Genomic DNA, 24,769 nt, shown 5'->3' with positions numbered 1-24,769 from the left:
CAAAAGCCACAAGTCATGTCTATCTGCGCAACCTTGTCTGGGAACTGAGATGTTTCACATGCTAGAGAGGAAAAAAACCACCAACGCCTACACGTTTTTCGCAAGAAAACTGCCAAAAATAGGGAGTGGGAAGGAATTTTTAAAATGTCTAGCTGTGATTTAATATATAACAATAACTGTTCATTTATCCACTTTACACTGTTGCTACTGAAAAAGGGGGAAAAAAAACATAGTTCAGGCTGTCTATCAGATGCCAACATAAAGATATGGATCAAATCAAATCAAAGTATCCAGTAAAGAAAGTCTCAAAAGAATAACTAGTCACTATTTTTAATTAAATTTAAAAAAAAAAAAAAAAAATCTTATGTAATCATCTGTGGTTACTGCGGGGGGGAAAACCATATGAGAGTGTACGTGAGCCTTGTAAAAGTCTTTTAAATGATTAGTAAGAGGCACAAGTGCTATATTTATATCTAATCTGCTGCATGTCTAGAATACCTTTCACAAAACTAGTGAAAGGTACATTCTTGATGTGGTGTGCACGTACATAATCCTATCCAAAACCTCAACACCACTGTCCAGCTTGTGGTGTAAAACTAACTCTTTTGACCACTGGTCAGGAGTACTCCCCAAGCATCACATCACTGTCATTGTATGCAGCCGACTCAGAAAACCTGCAGTCCACAAGCAGGAAGAGAAACAACAGATCATATCCTGTGTGTGAACTGTGGTTTACAGCAAAAAGTGGGTGGGGGTGTGTAAAATTAGCTGGACTGTGAGAACTAAAAAGAGTGAGGTTGAAAGAAGAGACAGAATGGCCAATCAGATGAAGGAACATAAAAGAACATGGGGAGGAAAAGCGCTAGAGCCATTATTGGTTCAGCTTTGAGTGACTGTTGAGTGTAAAAACACTGACTAAACTAACACATCTCTGCCTCAGCATTGGCTCAGCTGTACAGCATATGAAGCCACGTTATAAAACCGAATAGCTCAATAAAACTGTGTACTTTTGAGCTATGACAGTAATATTTATTTGTGGGTGTGCCACACAGTCATAGGCCAAGAATTAGTTGTCTAAGATTACTCATGTTGTAATAAAATCGAGTTAAAAAATACCAGACGAGTGACAAAAAAAAAGGCTAAATTGTTCCAATACACACAAGCAAAATCCTAGGGGTTTAAAATTTACAGACGTTTCATCATAATGATCCACTTACCTCAGAAGGAAAAAATAGCTTGACTTTTAGCTGCTACATACTGCACAATGTTCACCGTGTATACAGGCTGCATACAAAGGCTGTATATAACAGCTTGTACATTTTTTGTAGCATCTAGTTTAGCGTTACAGCCAAAGTCATCATGGTTTTAGAAGTAATGAACATATTGTAAGCTTTCTTAGCAATGAGCATATATAGACTGTGTGCAAACATTTTTTCTGGCTTTTCTACAAACATGGACGTCATTTGGGTTTGCTATGCTTTTGGAGACAGACTCAACTGGCCATTCAAGTTAGTACACTTCGTGTTACCAAGTGGGTGCAAATATTCAGTTTATTACTGCAATCTGGGTGAAAAAAAGCTGTCTGCTGCAGTTAAACCAATGCCACAAGAACGCTTAAACTTTTTAAAGTAAAGTTTTATATAATGTGATCGATTGTTTATATAAAAGGTTCTGCTCATAGGCACTTAAATGATTTCCTGCTTGGATACCGATTGATCTAATTGGCCTCTTCTGGATGTGGCCCATCTTTCCTCTGTCTAAGCTAAAAAGATGAAAGAACAGCTGTGGAAAGCATGGTGTAATAACCTGCAAACTTAAAAGCACTCAAGTCAACTGTGGGATCACCATGCAACAGCTGGACACCCCTATATGGTCCTAACCAAAGTGTGTTTTCAGACAGGAAGTAGGAGATGATGGAAAGAACATCCTGGAAATCTAAGTCAACAGGATATGGATGATTTGCAGGATAACGTTCAATGCACTCAGGAGCAATGAGTAGCCTGAAAAAAAGTTCTGAAACCTCTTTGAATCTTTTTCTTCAAAAGCATCAAATCAGCTGATCTGGTTTCGAGCAAAGCACAAGTAAATATTGCAATCTAGTCATCAGACGGAGATAACCTTGCATCCCCCACCCTACTCTCCTTCCAGGAAGGAGTGATGTAAATGTTCTGTAGTGTGATCACTTGACATGCAACATGAAACGTGTAGGAGGAGATCTGCCCCAGCCTCGAGGACTAGCAGATCAAATATGCAGGATGCATGGACCACAATGTCAATAATCCTGAAAATAAAAATAATGATAGTGTTGCATCCTGATATCCCAAACAGACCTGAGAGATTTCGGCCTAGTTCTTCAGGGTATAGCATTTACTGGTTGCCACAACTTAATTAATATCAGAAATAGGATTTCTTCTTGGATTGCAAATCATACAGATGCTCAGATTACAGATGCAAAGCCACGGCATGTTACTTTATGCTGTTTTTTTTATCTGTGTTGCAGTGACCTACAGGGAAACAAAGAGGTGGGAGAGGGGCTGCTGTACCCTCTTTAACAGGTAACAGGAAATTGGCCATTCAGCATATCAGCTACATTAGCTGCTCCAGTCAGCCTGCAGACTGATGGATGGCAAGTCACACTCGAGCTGCGACACCATTGATTTCCTCCTCATAAAACCCAAGACTGCTGATTCAAGATAATGCTACATTTTTAAAGGCTTTGCTGTGATATTGCTGCGATAAATTCAGAAGATTAAACTGATAAACAAGCTCAGACACACTGACCAATGAGATTTATTTCCAGTATAGTGATTTATTTGTCTGGTGCTGTTCATTATTTATTTACAGTCTATCATCAAATGTGTACTTTCATTTCTAGTGTGCTTTCCGCTGACTTCTAAAGAGATTATTCACAAGGCTGGAACATTCCTGCTATGAAACACTGGTGTTGTTGTCAGTAAACTGGAATGTTTCCTAGTAATAAACATATCGAGAGCCTTCATATTGTGTACTCCTAGTGAAGTACAGTCCCACTTAATGACATTTTTCACAGTACTTATCATGTCACAAAGTATTATGCTTCCACCGAGCTTCCACCGATTAAAAACGTCTTAATATTATCAGAAATATAACACAATACTTTGATTTTTACAGCACAATAAATGAGTGAACTCAGTGGTATTGGTCGTCTCCTTACTGCAGTGGTCTTGGTTTGATTCCAGGCCTGGTCAGTGCTGCATGCCGCCCTCACCCTCTAAACCATTTCCAGAAACAAAAAAGGCAGTATGTGGTGAGTGCAGACACTCTTTATACAAGCACCACAGAAGCTTGAGGTTCACTTCCTGACAGCAAGAACATGAGCTCATTTGTTTGCTGTGTTTCATGTAGAATACAGTGCAGTTCAGTGTGCGTTTCATTTTCTAGTGCATGGACAGTTTTTGTGGTTGCAGGTTTTGAGTCGAGTAAAAATGCCATTTATTTGATTAAGGGAGACTTGTTGTTGTTGGATGCTCGTAATAAAAACAGCCAAAGTTTAAAATAATGTAGACGTGATCGTCGTGAGCTAACTCAGTCTTCATACTGCTTTGAACGCTCTGTTCAGGCATTCTTTTTGTTCATTGCGCTCTTTAACATTACTGCGTGTGGATAGCTTAATTTGGTCAATGGTTCCCTTAAAGGGTAAACGGGTTATTTTGAATCATGAAAATATGCTTTAGTGGAGTTTAACAAAAAAAAATAGGTTAAATATGACCTTTTATTCTCAATTTTAAGTGTGGAAAGCCGTTTTTATGAATACCAACGTGAAAACATATTGTGGCTAGGCACAGTGTTATTACTAAGTTGTACCCAGTCATCAGTCTTGGCTTTATTAAATAGGATGTTATAGGTTGCGGGCTTGTCAGACAGTCATGCTATCTGTCACAGGGATTACTGGTGTGAATCGTTGCGAAGAGCTGTAAACAAAAGGCCCCACGTGCACAGCTCTGAGAACAGAAGATAAGAAAGTGTAGGAGGGATTCTGGTTGGAGGGGGGGGTTACTGATCACTGTGCCAAGCTAGGAGCTGTGTGATGGATTTCGCACACATCTTCTCATCTATCTCTGAATCCCTTTGTGATGAACAAAAAGCAAAAGAGCCCCCTTCTGAGTGCATTCTGATGAAGAGGAGCACTATTTTACCATTCATGTCATTTGCCCTCAATGCACATTGTGCATGGGTGAGCAAACACACCCCGTGGTGCTACGGGGTACAATTAATGTTTTTCAGGCACATGGGTCTCATGCTGGAATATTTTCAGGAATGGAAGAAAACCAAGGACATGAAGCATTTCTCAAAGCTGCTAAAATTCAAAGTGAATCTATGGATATATCTGGCAAATCCAGCAACAACATAGAGGTGCATTGTCTGTCGGTATCGGCAAGTGCAGCATCTTGGCGGTACAAAAATCTGAACAGAGTAACGCTTGCCAAATGACATAAGCTGAAAGCAAGCCCCCTCCATTTTTAGAATTAGTGACATTACACAAGCAAATAACAACAGAGATGCCATGTCAGCCTCTCTGGAGGGTCAAAAATGCACGGATTAGACTGTCATTAATACTGAATCTGGATTATAACAATCCTGAGGCAGCTCAACTGCCACAGATTACTTCTATCCCAGCAAGGGCAATGACAGACAATGGCACTTTTTGTTCTCCTAGAACTGACAGTACCGCACAGTAACAAAGAGAGACTCATTTCTAATAGGGTCAGGAGTGATTAGACAAGCGGCAGAACTGGCAGCTCATAGAGAGACCCAAGATCTCCCAAAATCCACTAGTATCAGACAAGATTTGTCAGATCGATTGATGACCTAACTACAATTAGCCTATTAGTGCAGCTTGCCGTTGTAAAACAAGTTAAATTATCAGCCTACCCTTTGAAGATGTTTTATTACAACATGACGCTGTAGTGGAAACAGATTTAGTATTAACACAACACATCTTTGCAGGACCACTTAGCTTTGATACAAATGGCACCCGTCTGTCTAGACATCATCACATATCTTGTGATGACAGCCCACCCATTTTGGCTATTGTGATTGCAGTCATGCTTCTGATGCATTATTTATTAGCCTCCCACAAAAAAGTCCAAGAATTTTATCCTCAGTTCTAATAAACTGAACCACAAATTTAAACGCTGAAGCTGATTACAGTGTCGTAACGCAGTTGTTTACTTTTCTACATCTTTAAAGCTCAGAAATATAAATGACACAAAGGTCGCCTTTACAAAGTATTGTGTTGTTCTGGCATAAACAGCACCCATTTTCCTTTCTTATGGCTTCAAAGAGACATGTAAGAAGAGGGAACTGGGAACAGGATAATCTCTAGCATTAAAACAAACTCTTGTTCTAATATCTGGGACTTCATTAGCATTCTTTCACTCAAACTAAAAGGCGTTGTTTCAGTGGAAGACACAAGATAGAAGGAAACAAAGTGGAGATACAAAGGGTATCAGAGGGAGTTGGTACAAAAAAAGGCATGAAAATCTAAAGCCTGAGGAGGTAAAGAGGGAAGTGAGACAATCTCAGAAACAGACAGAGAGAGACAAAAAGAAGGAAAGAAAGAGGGAATACAGATCAGTCAGTGTGACCTGTCCTTGCCCCACAAAAACAAATGACATCAGGGTGGCTGCCAATCAGCTGATGTGACTCAGAGAGGCTGTCAGAATTCACTCCAGCTTTATTTTCCTGTTCCTGACACTTCCCTGTAACTTTTATAAAAAGGAGACAAATGGGTAACTGTAATCACACTGCACATTATTGTAAACTGAACTCAGCTAACAGTGTTTTAATTACTGAATTTTTAAAAATCTGCCTTCTGATAGAATCTAATTGTTTCATTACAATAAAAACCCACAGCCTTTTTATTCTTTGTGCAAAAATATAGCTTATGTAAACCAATCCGGCAACCGTTTCACTCCAATTCATGCGCAGACACATTAACAGCGAGAAAAAAATGCAATTACTCTGGTTAATGTGGCTTGCTTTAATTAGACGCATCTTTGGTGACAATGCAAAAACCATCACAAATGGCAGCGCAACAGGAATTCTCAATGACTGCCATTTAGAAGCCGACAATCTCACCGTCCTCTTATTGAGTGGAATCACTGTTTAGCTTTAGAGCAAACCAGAGATGAGAGGCCGGCTTTTGTTTACTCTTGTAAGGAATCAAGGACACAGCATTTCTAACGTTTTGTGCAAATCATCACAGAAGCTTGAAAAGTGACAATTATTCAGGCAAGGCTTAGCAAAACGATCCATTTTTGTTGCATTCTGAACTTTTAGCAATTTAATCGTAAATATCAGATCTGTATATTTGTGTTATTATTTTGTAGCTCGACTATGAGTTTATCTGAAAGTTCAAAATTTGATTGTGTATAAATGAGATGTGAACAAAACCCTTTGTTTAAATTGGAAAGGGAAATCCTCTCAGTGCTACACACTGGGGAATGCAGATATAGAAAAAAATCATTTCTTGTGAGAACCCAGAGGTTGAAAGTAAAACATGCCCCTGCTAATCAAGTTCTCCTCTGCTCCAGAACAACAATTTGAACACGTTTTAATAGTCGGTTTCTATAGAAACAGATCAATGCTGATTTCAATGATAAAATGCAGTTGAAGCCCTTAAGAGAAAGTTTTACTATTGCAACATCTTTCACTAGAAATAAAATACAAATTAATCAATTCTGTAATCCACTGCGCCTGAATTAACATTTCAATGAATACAGTAGGGGGCATCATTTCCTTGAATGAAAAAGGGTTTTTTTGTTTTTTTTAAAAGCAAATGCCTGAATCAGCAACTTTAACCGTCTTCTAATGATATGCAGTGTGTTTGAGAGTGAGATAGATGATGTGCTACAGATATCTCATCTATACTTGACAAACTGGGTGTGCAAAAGTGAAAGAAAGTCTAGTGATAAGGGCCCACAGTAGAATATATTTACTGCATATTAGTAAATCCAGACAGCAAAACTGTGTGTAATTATGACATATTTAGTCTCCTTAAACAATGTAATTTGGAAGTGTGAGTGACAATTAAACTCTCTAAACTTTAGAGAGACCAGCATATGCCATTTTCAAATACGGACTGCAGCCCTGAACTATTCTAGATGTCACCCAACAGAGGTGCTGAGGTGTGAAGATGTGAGAAAGCAAATGTCACGTGAGGTTTGATTGGACATCAAACGGTCTTCAATCTGCAAGCTCCCCAGCACCAAAGAGTGCGTGTAAGCCAACTGAACACAATAATTAATTATCAGTTGAATTACCAGTGAGAAAGCAATGTTGTGTGCGCAGTTTCCTGCACATCGTCTTGCCAGAACTATCACCTAAACCAAAACTGAAAGTTCATGTGTGAAAAAGAGGTTGTTCGATTTCTTATTTTGATTTCTCAGCAATCAAACTACTGTAATGTCAAATTTAGAACAGGGAAAGTTGCAACTCTTCACATTTAAAAGCAAATATTTGTGCTTTTTGTGCAATAAAGACGTCAAAATTGGTTCCTTATAAAAATGCTTATGGGGCATATGTAGATTTGCCAAGTGCTAACTAACTGTATACATAATTCTCCCAAAAAAAACCCCACAGAAATGAATTCAGGATCAAAATGTGAAAAGGCTGGCATCCCCATGACGTCTCTGGGGGAGGGAACCCGGAAACAGAAACCCCCCGTTGACATCACCCCAGCAGGATTTAAAGGAAACCTAATTGGACATATGCAAATGAAAGATGTGTTAAAAATTCCTCTTTATCATTGGGGGATGCATTTTGGCACCAGTTACCATAGCTCCATAAATTTCATCTTCCCCAGCTTGGGCTTGTTGTATGATGTCAAATGTGCATCCACTCCCTATTTTCTTTCTCTCTGCGTCTTCATTTCCCTTCACAGCGTACACCCAACCCCCTTCCATATTTTGACAAGAATCAATTACAGACACAGGAATGCAGGATGAAATGTGTGGCCTGGAGCATGTAGGATTTTATATCAGACCCCACACCGGTATGGTAGTAACGACAAGGGTGGGGAGACTATAAAAACAACCCTCTGCTTCACCTTGATTACCACGCTAACGTTTCCAGTAGCTTGATATTTCTGGTAGCCAGAAGTATCAAGCTACTGGAAGTGCACTAATGAAAAACAACCAAGCAGATATGTAGGAGTTTTGGCTTTTTTACAGGATTAAAGTGCACAAGCGCCGAAGGACCAAACACCTGCTGGTGCAGCTACACATGAGAAACAGTGTGCCACTCAAGCTGAACATGATGAAAATGGACTCCAACTAGTCTGCACTAATGAGCTTTTGCAATGAAGCTGAAGGCATCTCTATGGCTAACTAAGCAGCTAACTAGTCCCCTGCTGTGGCCCAGCTGCTGGATGCGATAGTACAGCGATGAACTGGCAGAAGTACAGAGCTCTTTTTATTTATTTCCTCTTGTAATTTAGCCAAGTTGGACAGACATCACTGATGGCTCAGAGCGCATGTGTCAGATTTGGTTCAAAATGCTGCTCAGCACACAACAGACTCAACATTTACCTCGTATCAGATTCGGCCCAGCAAATAAACACCGCAGCAATGCAAAAAAGGTTAGCATTTCTTTGATGGCATGCTGTGCTTCAAAGAAAACCAGCAGTCCTAGCCTCTCTTGTCTTCCTCCTCATCTTACAGTAGGCAGTCATAAAAGACTGCAAATGAGGGGGTTTCTCAGTATGTTCAGAGAGCAAGGCGTTTTCCCTCTCAAGGGAAGACAGATCTGATGATCAAATCCTTTCCTGTCTCCTTGTTGAGCCCCTCTCTCTGCAACGGAGCGCATTTCCCTCTCTAATGCCAGCCATGTGTCACCCACTACTGCCAAACTGTTTTGATAAAAAGCCTAACTGCTGAATGTAGGAAACAAGGAAACAAATATTAGATAAAATCCATATGTTCAATATCTAAAACAATAGAGTGGTATAACAATGATGAAAAGCAAACAAACACCCTTTTCCACTTCTTTTAATGCATTTAAGCCACAAACATCCCCAGGGAAAATAATATAAACTGTGAAGCATAAATGAGGTCGTGTTTTCAAGTAGGACGAATGACATTTGCAGCCGAATAACAAATTTGTTATTTTGCAAAACTAGGCCATATAGCGTAGCAGCATTAAAAATACATACCCCTATGGTGTATATTTGTCTTTTGCTTAGTCTCCAGATGCAGAGAGAATGAACGTGGGGAGGAAGAAGTTTCGAACAATCCTCAGTTCACCAGCGGTAAAATAGACGTTTGTGTGAAGAGCCACCCACTGACTAGGCTTGGCCCACAAAGAGACTCACTGTGAAACTCGGCCCTGAGACACATCATTATTATGATCACCCTGATCTCCAACCTCATTTTACTCCTTGCCATGATTCTCCATGAGAGAAACCACTCTGCTTTTTGATGACTGACTGTGATCCCTGCTCCCTGTTAACTGCCACACAACTATCTAGCTCTATGAGACATTATGAAACAGGCAGGCCACGAAAGCAAGCCGCCAAATACAGGAGGAAGCAGTCTGCTAGCACGCATTGCTCACTTATTATCACCATATGTTGCAATCACTGTATCTCCAGGGCTTGTAGTGCATCAGTGAGTGAGGTTGTTATCAGCTCTAGAGCAAATGAAAAGCATTTCCTTTACATCCAAGTTGTTGGCTCTGGAATACGATATGCATTTTTTGAAAATGATGAAATGTCATTAGAGGGGGATGCCTTAGTTTTACTTTCCATACAACAGATTTTTTCAGAATAAAAGCATGCTTTTCCTAGCCAACAGAATGTATTTAAACTAATGACATATGAAAAAAAATACACCAACATAGTGTTGTTTTGTTTTTTATTCTCACAAAAAAACATCTTTTTGAGAAAAGGTGCAGACAGAGCTGAAATAACTATCTAATCTACCAATCAAGACACTGAATCAGCAACCATTTTAGCGATCAGTTAACAAACTGAATCATATTTTAAGCAAAAAGGTCAAACATTTGCTCTTTCTAGCTTCTCCTCTTTGAGGCTTTGCAGATCCTCTTTCCATTTTTCTGTTTTATATCAATAAACATCGGAGGCATGATCTAAAAGACAAAGTCACATTGTAATTTGTATTTTGTGTACCAACATTCTGAAGCCCTGAGTTTAGCTATTTGACTGTTGCCCACCACATTTGGATGCAAACATTTGACTGACTGTAGCACTTGGTAGCTGAATTGTTAGCAAGATGCATTCTTTACTTCGTATAATATTAAATCTTTATTCTGGTGTGTGGCTACCTTAATAGGTTGCTACCACTTGGCCAGGCAATGTAATTCTGAAACACATCACATTGCCTGGCCAACTGGTAGCAACTTGTAAAGGTAGCCACATACCCTGAATCATATTCTTCTTTCTATTTTATTGTAACTTTTAATTGTAAGTTACAAAATAAACATCATGTTGTATGAAAAAGACTTTTTATTGAGCATATAAATGTATAAAGAAGGTGTTTACTGAAGTTATCATTTGTGAGATATAGCTACTTTTTGTAAAGTTTATAATGTAACCCAATGTTTATTTTAGGTACCCAGCATTTAAAAATAACAGATATTTAGCTTAAACACAACAGTTAACCTGCTGATTGAAAATAATGAGTAGAAGTCAAAATAACCAGTTATAGTTTTATAATATCACGAATAAACATTTTTAAATTAGATTCTTAACTTTTACAGCGATGCGATTTGTGGTTCTGTGGCTTGTCTCCACTTTTGTATCTCACTTGGCATCGAAGCTGACAGTAATTATGAAAAACAAATGTCCTTTCATTGTAAGCAAATGGTGTAGATGTGGCTTTGTCTGTGACTGAGCACAAAAAAGCTTTGGCAGCGTTTGGGGGAGTGTTATTGTTGACAGTGTGCTTTCCCAGTGGGAAAACATACTGCATGACCAAATGTTGCAATGATCAGACACAGACAGTACGGCACAGTTTTGCTCATTAGCATAAAAATCTTTCTGGATACAAATCAAGAGAATAGACATGGAATTATGAGCTGCAAGTCATTCAAAACACTCTAAAGTCTAAATGTTTCAGCAGTTATAGATTAGATTTCCATAGCTGAAGGTCAGTGGGACAAAGTCATGTCATGGCACGTATTTTCTTACATAGATGAATCAATGCAAACTACCCCCTAGAGCACGATGCCTTCTATACTCTCACATCTAAATTATTATTGATGCCTTTGCAAACTGGTGATTTATTTTCTAATGGAAAACATCTCATGTGATAACACCTCAAACAGCTATAAGCACATTTTTGAGGAGCAGACCAGTGATTATATTACCCTGTAGAATTGTTACAGAAGGGCTGGAGTGAAAATATAGCACATGCTTCATGCTTATCAGCACACACTACATGTTGGCTAACCCCTGACTGTTGTTTCACTGCAGCATCGAACTGCTGAAACTCATTTCAACACAATCATCATAGTCAAAAAAAGAAGAAGCCTCGACACTATCCAGCCTCCCAAAGTCAAAAGTTAAAAGGTGCTTTTAATGAACGAGATCCAGCCTTGTTCTACACTCCACATCTTTTCAGCTCGACACAAAAACTGACAACCCAGATATTGAATTAATGCTCGTCTCTGTCACTGGAGGCCTTCGTGATGATCAGCACATTTGCAATTTTTACAAGTCTCAGCATACCAATGTTAAAAAGAAACCCAGGAAAGGCTGTGACTCTGAAGGAATAAAATAACAGCGTGACTCTGATTTTTTTTCTTCACATAGTCAGCTAATAAAAAAATTACTTGTGTGTTAAAATAGTTGTTCTGTAGTTGTTGTGAAGCGATCAAAGAAAATAAGCCATCCTTTTAAATTACCCCATTGTATTTGGGTGAAATTGTTTGCTGGTGTTATTCCAGTGCCGTCAAACTGCATCATATTTCTGAAAACACACAATGAAAATATTGAAGGACTGACATAATGATCACAAACAACTCCCTGTGCAGCAGCCTTGAAAGAATGAATAGGAAATGAGCTTCTTTAGTAAGCATCCATTATTCATTAAGCACTGTATTCCTCCATGTCGACACCCTCTGTAGTGACACAGCCAAACCATTATTTCCTTATTCTCACCATCACTCACTCTTTCTCTCGCACCAGTTACACCCAGCTTTCATGTTATCGCCATACGATCAGCACCCAAATGCTTTACACTAGATAAACTCTACAACACGCAACAACTAGTAAACTAACTGCACTTGATGTTAGCTGAAAGAGTAGCACCCGGCAATAATGTTTTAGTAAAGACAAGAGCCACTGCAACTGAGCAGTTTATGGCGATGCAAAAGAAAGGCTATTGCATATGCTGACATATTGCAGAGAATAAACCTACCTGACATTATACAGGACTGATAACATAAGTCACAAGATCGTGTGAGCCCTTTGTAAATTGTGCTGCAGAAGAGATGAGATAAGTTAATCATGCTTTCTATATGCGCTATCAACTGTGCTGTCCCCTCTTCTCTTCACCCTGTACACCTCTGACTTCTGCTACAACTCTGAATTATGCCACATTCAGAAGTTTGCAGACGACACAGCCATCATGGGGTGTATCTGGGATGATCAGGAAGAGGAGTACAGAAGTCTGGTGAGGAACTTTGTCGCATGGAGTCACACAAACCACCTGCAACTCAACACCTCAAAGACTAAGGAACTGGTTGTGGACTTCGGGAGGTCCAGAGAAGGTCCACTGCCGGTTCAGATAGAGGGGGAGGAGGTGGAGGTGGTCAACAAGTACAAGTACCTCGGGCTGTGGGTGGACAATAAACTGGACTGGTCATGCAACACAGAGTACCTGTATAAAAAAGCCCAAAGCCGACTGTACTTCTTCAGGAGGCTGAGGTCTTTTAACATCTGCAGGAAGCTCCTGAGGATGTTTTACCAGTCGGTGGTTGCTGGAGTACTTTTCTATGCTGTGGTGTGCTGGGGGAGCAGCACAGCAAAGAAGGACTCATCCAGGCTGGAGAAACTGATCAGGAAGGCTAGCTCTGTGGTCGGCATGAAGCTGGACACTCTGGTGACAGTGGCAGAGAAAAGGACATTAAAGAAACTGATGGACATTATGGACAATGCCAGGCATCCTCTGCACACGGCCATTAACAACCAGAAGAGTCTGTTCAGTGACAGGTTGCTTCTCCCAAAGACAAGAACTAACAGACTTAAAAACTCCTTTGTCCCACACGCCATCAGACTGTTTAACTCCTCTCTGGAGGGGAGAGGGAGGGGAAACAGGAGGACAAAGGAGGGAACAACTAAGCTGTAGTGCCTCTTCACCTCACTGTGCAATACCTTTTGTGCAATACTTTTGTAAATAGTCAACGGTGCAATAGACTCAATACTTGAAATGTGCAATTCACTTGTATTTTTATTTTTATTCCTATTTATTCTATTTATCCCCTTCGTATATTTTATTTATATTGTCTCTGTATTTATATATATGTGTGTGTGTATAACTCTGTAACTTCTGTCGGTGCTGTGCTTTTTTGGAAATCGAATTTCCCAGAGGAACCCACCCGAGGGATTAATAAAGTTCTATCTTATCTTATCTTATCTTATCTTATCTTATCTTATCTTATCATCACATGCGACGCAGCCACTTTTAGACTCAATTAAAAGCCACTTAAAATGCATCTAAGCAAGAATATGGAAGTTCAGTACAGGTTGAAATTTAAAAAGAAGGTAATTCCAGATACTATTTAGAAACATCACTAATCTCCACACACAGACAGGGGGAAGGTTCAGTTTTGCGTTATTCTTTTTCTTTTTTTTAACTCTGGAGACATTGCACATTATCATAAACATAGAGCTATAATGGAATGTGTAGGTGTAACATCTGTGGACCCAAGATGACTGCATCTTGAATCACGCTAAGAATAAACAAACGAGCCTGGAAAGATATCCTCAAAAGCCGAGTCTTTTTTCTTCTTAGCTGCCAATGTGAACCCAGCCTCTACGCTGCCCTTTGTTTTCCATCGAAAATCTAATATTTGTTTTTCCAAGTCATCCATTCGGATAAAGTAAAATGGACTGAACATGTTTTAAGCCAAGAGCGGTATATGTTTGCTTTCCCTTCAGCTAAGTCACGCCACAGTGTGCAGGGAGTTAATCTCTTCTGGGCTCCACCCTACCTGCACTGAGCAGGTCACCGATTTAGGAAGCCATTTTTCAGCTAAAAATGCTTAATTTTTATGTTAGAATCATATCTTAAGAAACTGGCCAGCTGAGCCTTGTGATTATTAAAAAATACATTTTGTCCATCTGCTGCACTTCCTGCAAAACACAAGCCAGCACCAGCATAAAGACACTTAAAAGATTATAGAAATATGTGTATACCATTGTCCAAAAACCTTGTCATCTAAAAGCGTTGTGGTCTACTTTGTAAAGCTCTTATGTATCAACTTCCATAAACACAACTAAAAAACTATGCGTTGTCTGGGGTAGGTAACACCCACATTACTACTTGTGGAGTGACATAATTCTGTATGTCCCTGGGCTATATTCTCTTATTCAAACCAGGTGGGCCGAACCTAGCGGTCTGTATCCTAAAATGAATAGTAAGGATCATGAGATGGTTACATAATAATTTTTTTTGCACAAAATCAGTTTTAGTTTCTCCTGAGGCTCCATCTTTGAGGTAAAAAGCTTCCTTACTGATGCTTACAATCCAGGGTCATGCTCAGGATGTAACCTGTGATACACCATCACAAGTAGACATTATTTCATACTAACTGCTAAGATGTGTTTCCTGTCCTTGAATTTTTCCACTGCTGTTTCTAAGAGCACAAAGCCATCACAAACCCCTGTTAAATTAGCAGGCTAAACAGTTTTGCTTGAAAATGACTCACATGATTAATCAGTTATCATTATCATCATGCCAGTGAATAATCATTGTAGGTACACATAATTGAGGTGCATAAATGAGACAGGAAGCAGCTCTTTTAGTGATTTTGTTTTTTTCAAGGGGAGGGCCTAAATAATATAATTTTAAAGTCTCTTCTTTTGTGTCTCATGTGTTCAGCGCCACTGTTTTTTCACAGGGCCAACTTACAATCCTCCTTTGAACAGAGGTGAGTGAGCTCCGAAGCATCTGAAAAGAGGCAACTTTGATCTCTATCCAGCTGTTTCAATGCTTCAACTATCCAGCTGACTCTTTAACACAGCTGACAGTAAACAAAAGCAAATTTCCCCAACTTCAATTTGGCCTTACAGGGACGCTAAAATACTTAGATTCTTATCTATCCCACTGAAGCATCTGATCAGCCACAAAATCCATTCTTGAGCATGGCAACAACATCCAAGACTGAGTCATAAAGATATCTTCAGCCACAAAAACAACAAGGAGTCATGCAGCAAGAAGAGACACAAGCGACTTAGAGCAACTTAACACTATATGAGCAAAAGTATTGGGTTAATCTTTGAATTCAAGTGTTTTCTGTCTAATTGCCGCATGTGTATAAAATCAAGACCCTGAGCATGCAGTCTGCCTATGCAAACAATTGTGAAAGAATGTGTCATTTTAAAGAATTCAAAGAATTTGAGTGTGGTACTGTAACAGGATGCCGTCGATGCAACAAGTCAGCCATAAAGTGCCAGACCATATAATGTTACAGAGCGGGTTTGCTGAGTGCTGAGGCACATTGTACGTAAAACGCTCCAACACTCTGCTAACTCAATAACTGAGCTCCAAGCCTCGTCTGGTATTAACATCAGGAGAACAACTGTGTGCTGGGAGCTTCATGGCATGGGTTTACATGGTATATATGGACTTTGTTAATTCTGCACTGGGGGCATTTCAGTGATTACAGCAGCACAAGGGTCAGGAAGAAAAAAATCAATTAGAGATATATTAAAAATATAAAAATAGAATAATTAAGCAGACTAGTGTACCATACTATGTACAAATGGTTACTATATAAGACAAAATACACTAAAATATCTTCTTTTTACTTGCACATAAGGTGCAGTGGAAGTAGTAATGGATACAAATGTATTTTTTAGCTTCTATTTATCCTGTGTGGGTGTTGCACAGTCTGACTGCTGTCGGGATGAAGGACCAACGAAAGCACTCTGTCCTACAAAGTGGCTATAGCAGTCTACAAGTGAAGGAGCTGCTCAGGGCCTCGTCTCATGCAGTCTCATGCAAGGCATGAAGGGTGTTGTCTGTAATGGACATCAGCTTAGCTAACATCCTCCTCTCACCCACATCCTCTATATAGTCTAGAAGGAATAGCCAGGACAGAACTTGCCCTATTTACAAGGCTATTTTCCTGTCCTTCTCTATGCTATCAGCTCCCCAACAGACAACAAGATTGCAGAAGCCGTCATTGTGTCGTAACAGGTCCTCAATAATGTCCAGAGAACCCAAAAGACCTCAGGCTGCCCAGCAGATGGAGACGACATGTGGCCATGCCATGACGGACTAGGTCCTGGAGATATGATACATAATGTGTAGTGTACTGGGCATTGCTGTGTGATACCCAGTACTTTTGCTCATATAGTGTATGATTACAGAGAAAAGACAACAATAGCAAAACAAGATTTCTTTAGTAGAAATCCATTGCCAGGGAAAGTAGTACACACAAAAATTGAAAAACAAAAACAAAAAGCAGACCAATCAGGAAGTGGACGTGGCTGTCTGCATCACTGTTTACAAAAAGTCTGCGTTTCAGTCAGACAAAAACAATCTTTAACTTTTCAGACTAAACGTAGGCCAGCAGCATTTCTGACAAGTCGCTCTTTTTTAAGGATGCCTAAAACACAGTAGTGGTGTGTATACTGGGCCAAAATGTACTGAAAGTTACACACTTTAAAAACAAAAGTATGTTAGCAAGGCTGTACCCTGAACTACATGCCAAATTAGGCTATTACAAAAAAAAGGAGCGGCAACCTTGAATGTTAACATGATTAAATGTTTTTCACTTATTTTAAAAAAAGATGTTGAGTCTCTTCGTTTCCTTGCAGCTGTGCTGGTCTGGGGTGTAACAGATCAGGTGGTGAGGACTGTTGTGATTCAGAAAGATACAAGTGCAGGTACCAGTTTGTTCAGCTTGCAGTTTGTCTGCCCTTGTAGCAGCCACGTGTTTAATCCATGTAACAAGGCCTCCTTCCATGGAAAACCCTTTGTGTGTCATTTAAGTCCCAGCTCACTGAGGTTACAGGCCTGTCTGTATCCTACCAAAGCCCTACAGCAGGAAGCAAAACACCACTAACATGCCGTTTCTGCTTTTTTAGTTTGACTGTTATGTCAGTGCTTTCAGTTACAGTTTGCTTTAACTGTCGATTGAGCTCACATCTAAAAACAGAAGATCTATACAGTTAATCCTCCCCATTACTTTTCATTTATGTATTTGGATGTAAAATGGAATAGCAGGGTTAAAAGCAAGGGTTAATTTTCCATCTTCTCTCACTGCATGACTAAAGATATGTTTTCTCATTATTTAGTGTTTTCAGGATGAAGCCATCATCTAGAAGGAAGACTGCAGGGTTTGAATTCTGCAACATTCGCCGCAAGCACAAACAAGCCTACGATTGCAACATGCTGCAGCTTAATGGGATTCAATAAACTTCCACCAAGGAAAGCAGAAAAAATAGCAGGTTGGATACAAATACTATCTGCATCAAAAGGAAGATCTTACTGTGACAATTCCCATGCCTAATTCATTAGCCCTTTTTCAAGGCTATGATCATTTCCGCTGGCAAATATCTGATGAGTTCTGGGTCAGACCAGACTCATCCCTAAATGTTTCAACTTTATACCAATTAGTTCCTTCTCCGCCTATTTGAAAAGAGCGTGAAAAAACATGTGCTTGAAAAAAAAAACCTTCAAGCAGAGTGCAGTTAATGTATTTGCAGTCTAGGAGAGAGCACAACATGATGTGTCAAAGTTAAGCATTTCCAGAAATTAAGAGAGAAGTGGCAGATAGTTGAATTGGCAATTTAAGGTTTATATCCAGCAAGCTGTTAGAAACTACAGGTATGGACATCACACTCCTACCCACCTCACTTTGGATTTCATTAATCATCACATCTGTTCATTTCACGCAGCACACCCACACTAAAAGGCACTTACATTCACCACATTCCAACATACCATGTTTTCAGTTCTATCTATAGCAGAGCAGAACTAGAAAAGAACACCTTGGCGGTGATAAAAAACACCAATTAAATGTAAGCTGGCAATAACTGCTGCAGCTAGTAACTGTTGAGTAGTTACGAGACCAAGGCGCTATTACAAACAACATATACGCGCTCTCACACTTATTTCTCAAGATATAACAAAGAAGGAGGTACAGAACATACCACGGACAGGGCCTTTTGATTATGCCAGAGATTAACTTACATCCGGTATCCTTCAGCAGAGCAAGTACAAATTACCCTCAACGAATAGCGTTTCGCTCGAGTCAAATATGAATAGCAAGAAGATGAAAGCCAAATCAATCTGCCAGCAGCACTCAGCAGTCAAATGTTATTTCTTCCCGCGGCCTTACACAGACTCATTTGTCTTGGCGAGCACAAACTATTTGTTTATTTCATTGCATCCTCATTAGCTTCTGCCAGAGCAGTGTCAGAATCTTCCTTGGGTCTATGCTGTATAATTTAAATGAAATTCAGACACAGACTGTCTACATAAGAGACAAAAGAGAAGATAAATGAGCATTAAGGAGAACATGTTGCATGACAGCTGCATTAATATTGAACCAGCAGAATGATGCAAGGTGTGTTACAAAATAAAAAGAAAATGAAGAAATACAGACACATTACAGTTTATTTTTCAAATTTAACAGAGACCCTTTATGCGTTTTCCTATTTCTGTCATACATATAGAAGATATTCATATTAAAAAGCTGTCGGTATGTGCAGTTAATCACGAAGAATAAAAACCCTCGGCCTCAGACTGCTCTAGACAATCTGTTTCTGTCATCCCAGTCACAAAGCTCCTGCTGGGAGCAGAAGTCCTGGCCACTAACAGATCAAACCTTCTGTTTGCAACGGGCGACCAATCAGGAAAAAAAGCTGTCTTAAAAGGAAGAAGATGAAAGTTAAAAATGGCTTGTTTCAGACAGCGTATGACCTAAGGGTTTGCACCAAGGCCTTATATAAAGTGAATACAGAATACAGTGCAAGAATCGAGCATAATACCTTCCCTCTACGAATTTTTCTCTGGTTTCTAGAGAACATGTAATTGATTTGTCTTTCATAGTCTAGTAGCAAGAAAATCTTGGTAGGTCCTCAAAGAACTAACCTTTGCTTGACAGAGTATTCAGGTTTGTCTGGCAAGATCCTTAAGCTCCTTTATGTTGTAATGAACCAGATATTACAGACATTTGTTATTTTCGATACTAATCCAAGTTCATTCTGGAGGCGGCTCTACTCAGGCTGTAGAACCTGGCTGTGTCAGGATGACTAACAGACTTAATACAAGTAACAGCACCTCTATAAACTTGGCTAATGTTATGGCCCAAAATAGTGTGTAGTGACAGTACAGTGGCAGCTTGGTCCACTGTAGGCCAAGCAAGAAATGAAAAATGTGACATGAAAAGCATGTAGAATTAATTTCAGTGCAAGACTACAAATCTGTTTCTGCGTGGTGTTTAAACTGAAGTCCATCCATCAGTACAGGATGTCAAAGTGACCGCTCCTGTTGAAGGTCAGCAGAGCACAAACTCAATTGTTTCTCGGTTCATTTAATTTTTAATTTCCATGGTCTGATAAGAATCAAATGCCAAATACAGCACAGCATCTTCCCCCTTGCATTGAACTGGCAAACTGCCACAAGCAATCTGCTCCGGGGATGCTGATTTTTTGCTGGCCCTGACCTCTAACCTCCCAGGGGAGAGTTCTTCCCTTTGGGGATTAATGTCATTTCTGGTGATCATTACATTAAAACCAATGTTCAAATGCTTCGGAGCCAACAGAGCATTCAGCAACCAAATAACATTAAACTTGAGTCAAATTTTAACCTGACTCAAAAACCTGGGTCCTCCTATGACTGCAAGTCTAAGGAGACCATTCATGATATCTGAAGTAGTAATGCAGCCGTGGTCACCGACATGTTGAAACTGGCACAACTGCAGCCCACGTAAGAGTCAGCTAGCAAGTATGAAGACAAGAATGATCATTTTTATTGTTATGGTTTCTAAATAAAAACATGACGGTTAAACAAGGTAGAAGGGGGAGACTAAACCCCAAGACAGGGGATCAGGATAAAACTCCAAACGCTTGATCCATTAACCCATATTCACTGACGCACCGGGTTGACAGAAGTCGCTGCAGGTTGTCAAAAGGAGAGCTCAGAGCATTTAAGCACACGATAAACATGGTGACTTCTACGAGGAATTCACTCACTGCAACGGTAAAGCTGAATGCGCACCTGAAATGGACGCTAAATGTGAAAATTCCACGCGCTGCTGTGCGTAACGGACAGGTAACACGGCGTTTGACGTGACTGGGAAAATGACTGAAAATTTGGATGTTTCCCTCACCTCCTCGATATACAAGTGTCCGGGTGCAAAAAAGACGATGCAATGCCATAAAGGAATCTCATCACTCACCTTAGATGGCTTTAATATTCAGTCCTGAGCGCAGATTGTCTTGGAAAAGCCGAGGCGACGCTTCAGTGTTGCCGCCTGTCACCGGGAGGGAGGAGTTTGTGTTTACTCCAATATAACAGAGCTGTCAGCAACCGCACGGATCCTCTCTGTTTTTGGCGAAGAGAGGGAGCCGCAGTCTGGCCACAAACTTTATTACAACGTGTGTGTAGGACTTCTGCATTACAGATTCACTTTTTTTGTTTGTTTGTTACAAAGTCGTGTGGTTCCTTCTGAAGGTGTGCTTTATCTTAATAGGATTACATTTTACAGTTAATACTAGAGATGAAACGAGGGGGATTTGTGATTTAAATAAAGGGAATGAATTATGTATAATTTTTTGAACTGCAACAATGGGTGATAGACCGACACAAGAGTCTTTTGTTAATATGAGCAAATACACGTTCAAAGAATTGAATGCGTCATGGTTTAGGGGAATGGAAAAAAATGATTCTCTCGATCATTGTAGCTGCTTATCTGTCCTTATCAGGAGGCATGTATCCCTGCCCTGAGGTTTATAGCTCCAGTCATACTGGAAAAGCAGAACACTCTTCCTGTCTATTCTCAGAAAGCAGCAAATAGCAAAAAACTGTGAAATGTGATCCACAGTGAAACACGCTAATCTGATTTCTCTGTAATTTTGACATTTTATATAGTGTAAATGTGATTTATAATCTGTGACACTCCCCTGATAGCTTTAGTGCTTTATTGATGACGTATGCGTGTTATTAAGTGACAGCCCTCTTCCAGTAATTTTCTTTCTCATGCAAGATAAATAATTCATCTGCAATAAGTTTTATTGCCCTGCAATATCAAGGAAAGGACTTTGAAACCAAAGGCTGCAAACGTTTTTTTTAATAAGTCCAGCAGAAGGTGTGTGAAGTTCCTGAATTACAGGATCAAGAATCCTTGAAAGATTTGACATATTTCTTTTACATGTTTTGAAGTTGTTGGGTTTTGTTTGGCTCAGATCTTCAGATTCATCATCTGCACTTTACAATAATTTACTTCAAAAACAAATAAACTGTATATTTCTTCTTTTCTTCTTTTCTTTTTTTTTTACATGACAATGGCATGGCACCAGGATTATTGTTGGTGAAACAGGTGTCTCTACTATGACAACCAGCTCCATGTTTCCCTTCAAACCAAAGGTCGCAGCCATAAACATGACATTTTATGACCAGCTATCTATATTCCCCTCCAACAAGGAAGGTAAATGAGAATTACTTAGAGAATCTTTAGAGGCTCAGAGGACCTTGATCTCATTCTGTGGCTTCACCAGAGCTTTAGAGAAGAAACTCTGGGATTCGTGTTTAACTAGTGTAACTGGAATACAGTGATAATGCCTTCCACAAAGAAGACTCTGCATTTCATATCAAGTGCTTTGGCTACATCTATATCTGTTGGGCTTATTGGATATGGCATGTCAACAAAGTGGGTTATAACAACCATGGATTGCGCAGAAAAGGCTTCTGGTTTGTACAATGGATCTGCTGAGATCACCTTGACCCTTTTTGATGGAATATTAGCGAGATCCTCCTGCCCCTTTTTTGGAGCTACAGATACATTTCAAGGTAATTTTCAAAAGCCCCGTTCAACCAACTAGAAACAGACTCAAACAACGATGTTCTCTCATATATCTCCACAATGTTGGCTGTTTTTATTTTATTTTAATAAATTTCAGTCGCTGACACATCCTACCTTCAAGCAATGGGGAAAATTAAATTAAATTTGATTCATTTTGACCACCAGCTTCTGGTCTTACTCTAGAATCTGTGTCGCTCTTAGTGTGCATAATGAAAAGAACACCCTGTCAACAGTTTTTCCTTCTGACACAAGCTGTTATGATTAGAAGTCCCAGACAGATATCTCAAAATAAAGACAAATGCTATCAAAACTTCCATCGTGAAGGAGAATTAGATCCTATGAAACTGCTCAGGCAGTTTTACCAGCCTCTTGTACTCAATAAACATAGAAGTTCAGTACAGCATTAAATGTAGGACCATAATGACCTGTGTTTCTGTGTTTAGTGATTCCTACATTGGCAGGAAGAGAAGTTGCTTCAGTAGTCCTACACGGTCTGGTTTTGTGCCTTCTTGCCCTCTGTCTGCTGTTTTCGGCATGCAGCATCCTCATCTCTCTCTACAATAGTGTCAGCAATCCTTATGAAACCTACATGGGGCCTGTTGGAGTCTACATCTGCAGCTCTCTCAGTGGTAAGTGACTGATATGTTATAGCAGTAAGCATGTTGCATGTTGCACAAGCGGAAGTGCTGGGGCATTTCCATGAAAAAATAAGGTGTGATTTTTGTTCTATTCTTTTGTTTGTGATATTTCTAATGCTACTTATTCTCCTGCAGCATGCTTGTCTGTGATAGTCCTCATCCTGTTTGTGGTGAACATCAGTGCGACCAATATGGCAGAAACCTTTGTAGAAAAGTATACTGAGGGTTTTACAGTAGACCTGAAGGGAAAGGCTTCAGTGATGCAGGTAGGATATTACCTGGTCATCCCTTACACAGTGCTCTCTCTCATTGCCATCGCCTTGATCTACACATATGAACATGCAGCCTACACACGCAAAAAAGAGCAGCAGAAGCCTACAGAGGATGCACCCATGGACTTAACAATGTATTAGTGCATCAGAGACCATGGAGTTTTCAATACCACTGATATATTAAAGACTTTCTCAAGAAACCTACTGTAATGAAAGATAACCAACTGTGGTTATACACAGTAAGGTCTGGATACACGGTAAAGCCTTGTTCATTGTATGATAGATTTATAATATTTAGTCTTACTATATCAGGAATAGTCTGGTTGGATCAAGTACCTTACACTTAAATGTCATGTTTTGAGCAACAATTATGTAATTTCAGCATTTTGATCAAATTTGATATCAAGGTATGACAGTGCAAAGTGTTTGCTGATACAGTAAAAATATTACCATGTAAATTTCTTTTCATTCATATGTTTTTGAAATTCCATTCTTAAAAAATAACTATTTATTCTGTTTGTTTGTTTTTTTTAATTTTGTGTAATCTTTTTGGATTAAATGTATCAATTTAGTTTGTTTTTTCTTTTTAAAAAAACCATCATTGTAATATAATCATCACAAAACATGCTTTACAGATCGTCAGGCAGACAAAACCTCAATGATTTTACTGTGTTCTGTGTCCATTAACATCAGCTTGCAAAATAAAACATTAGAAAACATGAATAAAGTGATGAGATTGGATTGATTTTACTTGAAAAAATGAATTTTTGCAATTTAATGTTATGCATTTACTGCGGTACTGCATTACAGATTCACTACGAACAAGCAAAATGATTACATTTATTGGAAAAATCTAAAGAGCGAGTCAAAAAAAAATGGATGAACCCACTGAGGGGGGTTTTACTGATGTCTGCTGCCCTCTATCTCTGAAATTATGTAATTGCAAAGAGATGCCAACAAGTCAACAGTTTCAACCGGGAATAAAAGAAAAGGGATTTGTTTTCAGTTAAAGTCTCTCATTTGCTATTATGTATTGCTGGCACAATCATTTGAAGGCTCGAATTTATCTTTAGAAGGGAGAATTAAGGCACACCCAGTCTACCCAACATGGATTAGACCACTGGTACCCACCTTTTCATTGGTTCTGGTCCACAGACCTGCCAATAAACTTGATAACTGAAAAGCAGCATGTGTTCTGTGATACTTATTTCTTCAGTCAGTTTCTATATTACCTTTGGTTCTCCCTGTTTCAATCAACTGCATTTATCTAACTACTGTTTCCACTTGGAGTCAGTGTGAATATATATTTACACCGCACATAATTATTTATTCTACTTTCCAGTAAATGTGCTTTGCCAGCAGGTAACTACACAGCTACTTACCTTCTGAATTACTACAGAAGCCATATGGATTACCTTTCTTACCTTCATCAATTCATGGCTCACCAGTGAAGCGGTGCTTAAGTTGAGCCCTTTAAACTCCAGTGATGCAATGCATCTTAACTGTATCCTTTTCCACGTGAGACCTACTACAGAAACCCCTGATGAGAGATAAAGATTTATTACTCAACTGTTTAAAACATTTCAAAGGGCTGGAAAA

At 39.4% G+C, this 24,769-nt stretch overlaps 2 protein-coding genes across 6 annotated transcripts in view; one reads left to right on the top strand and one right to left on the bottom strand.

The window, feature by feature from the left end:
• ptprea (protein tyrosine phosphatase receptor type Ea) overlaps positions 1–20,749 on the bottom strand; it is a 59,638-nt gene extending 38,889 nt beyond the window's left edge. For 2 of the 5 annotated variants that reach the window (XM_085284895.1, XM_085284900.1), the window contains exon 1: positions 20,638–20,749. The gene's annotated coding sequence lies outside the window, so the exon portion shown is untranslated. Of the gene's footprint in view, positions 1–9,193; positions 9,215–12,881; positions 13,156–20,637 lie in introns of those variants that run through there. The other 3 variants (XM_085284898.1, XM_085284897.1, XM_085284899.1) reach the window with 3 other exon arrangements.
• A 1,255-nt stretch (positions 20,750–22,004) lies between these two features.
• Positions 22,005–24,327, top strand: clrn3 (clarin 3). Its single transcript, XM_085284894.1, has 3 exons — positions 22,005–22,247; positions 22,704–22,889; positions 23,034–24,327. The coding sequence occupies exons 1-3, from the start codon at positions 22,016–22,018 to the stop codon at positions 23,309–23,311; spliced, it is 696 nt and encodes a 231-aa protein (XP_085141020.1). The 5' UTR covers positions 22,005–22,015; the 3' UTR covers positions 23,312–24,327.
• The last annotated feature ends 442 nt before the right edge of the window (positions 24,328–24,769 follow it).

Source organism: Mchenga conophoros, linkage group LG8, assembly GCF_057382185.1.
Source record: "Mchenga conophoros isolate Kocher_MC1m ecotype Shallow Benthic linkage group LG8, M_conophoros_male_GT1.1, whole genome shotgun sequence".
In the NCBI taxonomy this organism is placed as follows: Eukaryota; Metazoa; Chordata; class Actinopteri; order Cichliformes; family Cichlidae; genus Mchenga; species Mchenga conophoros.
The sequence above is the reverse complement of the archived record's forward strand: the minus strand, read 5'-3'. Positions and strand labels throughout refer to the sequence as shown.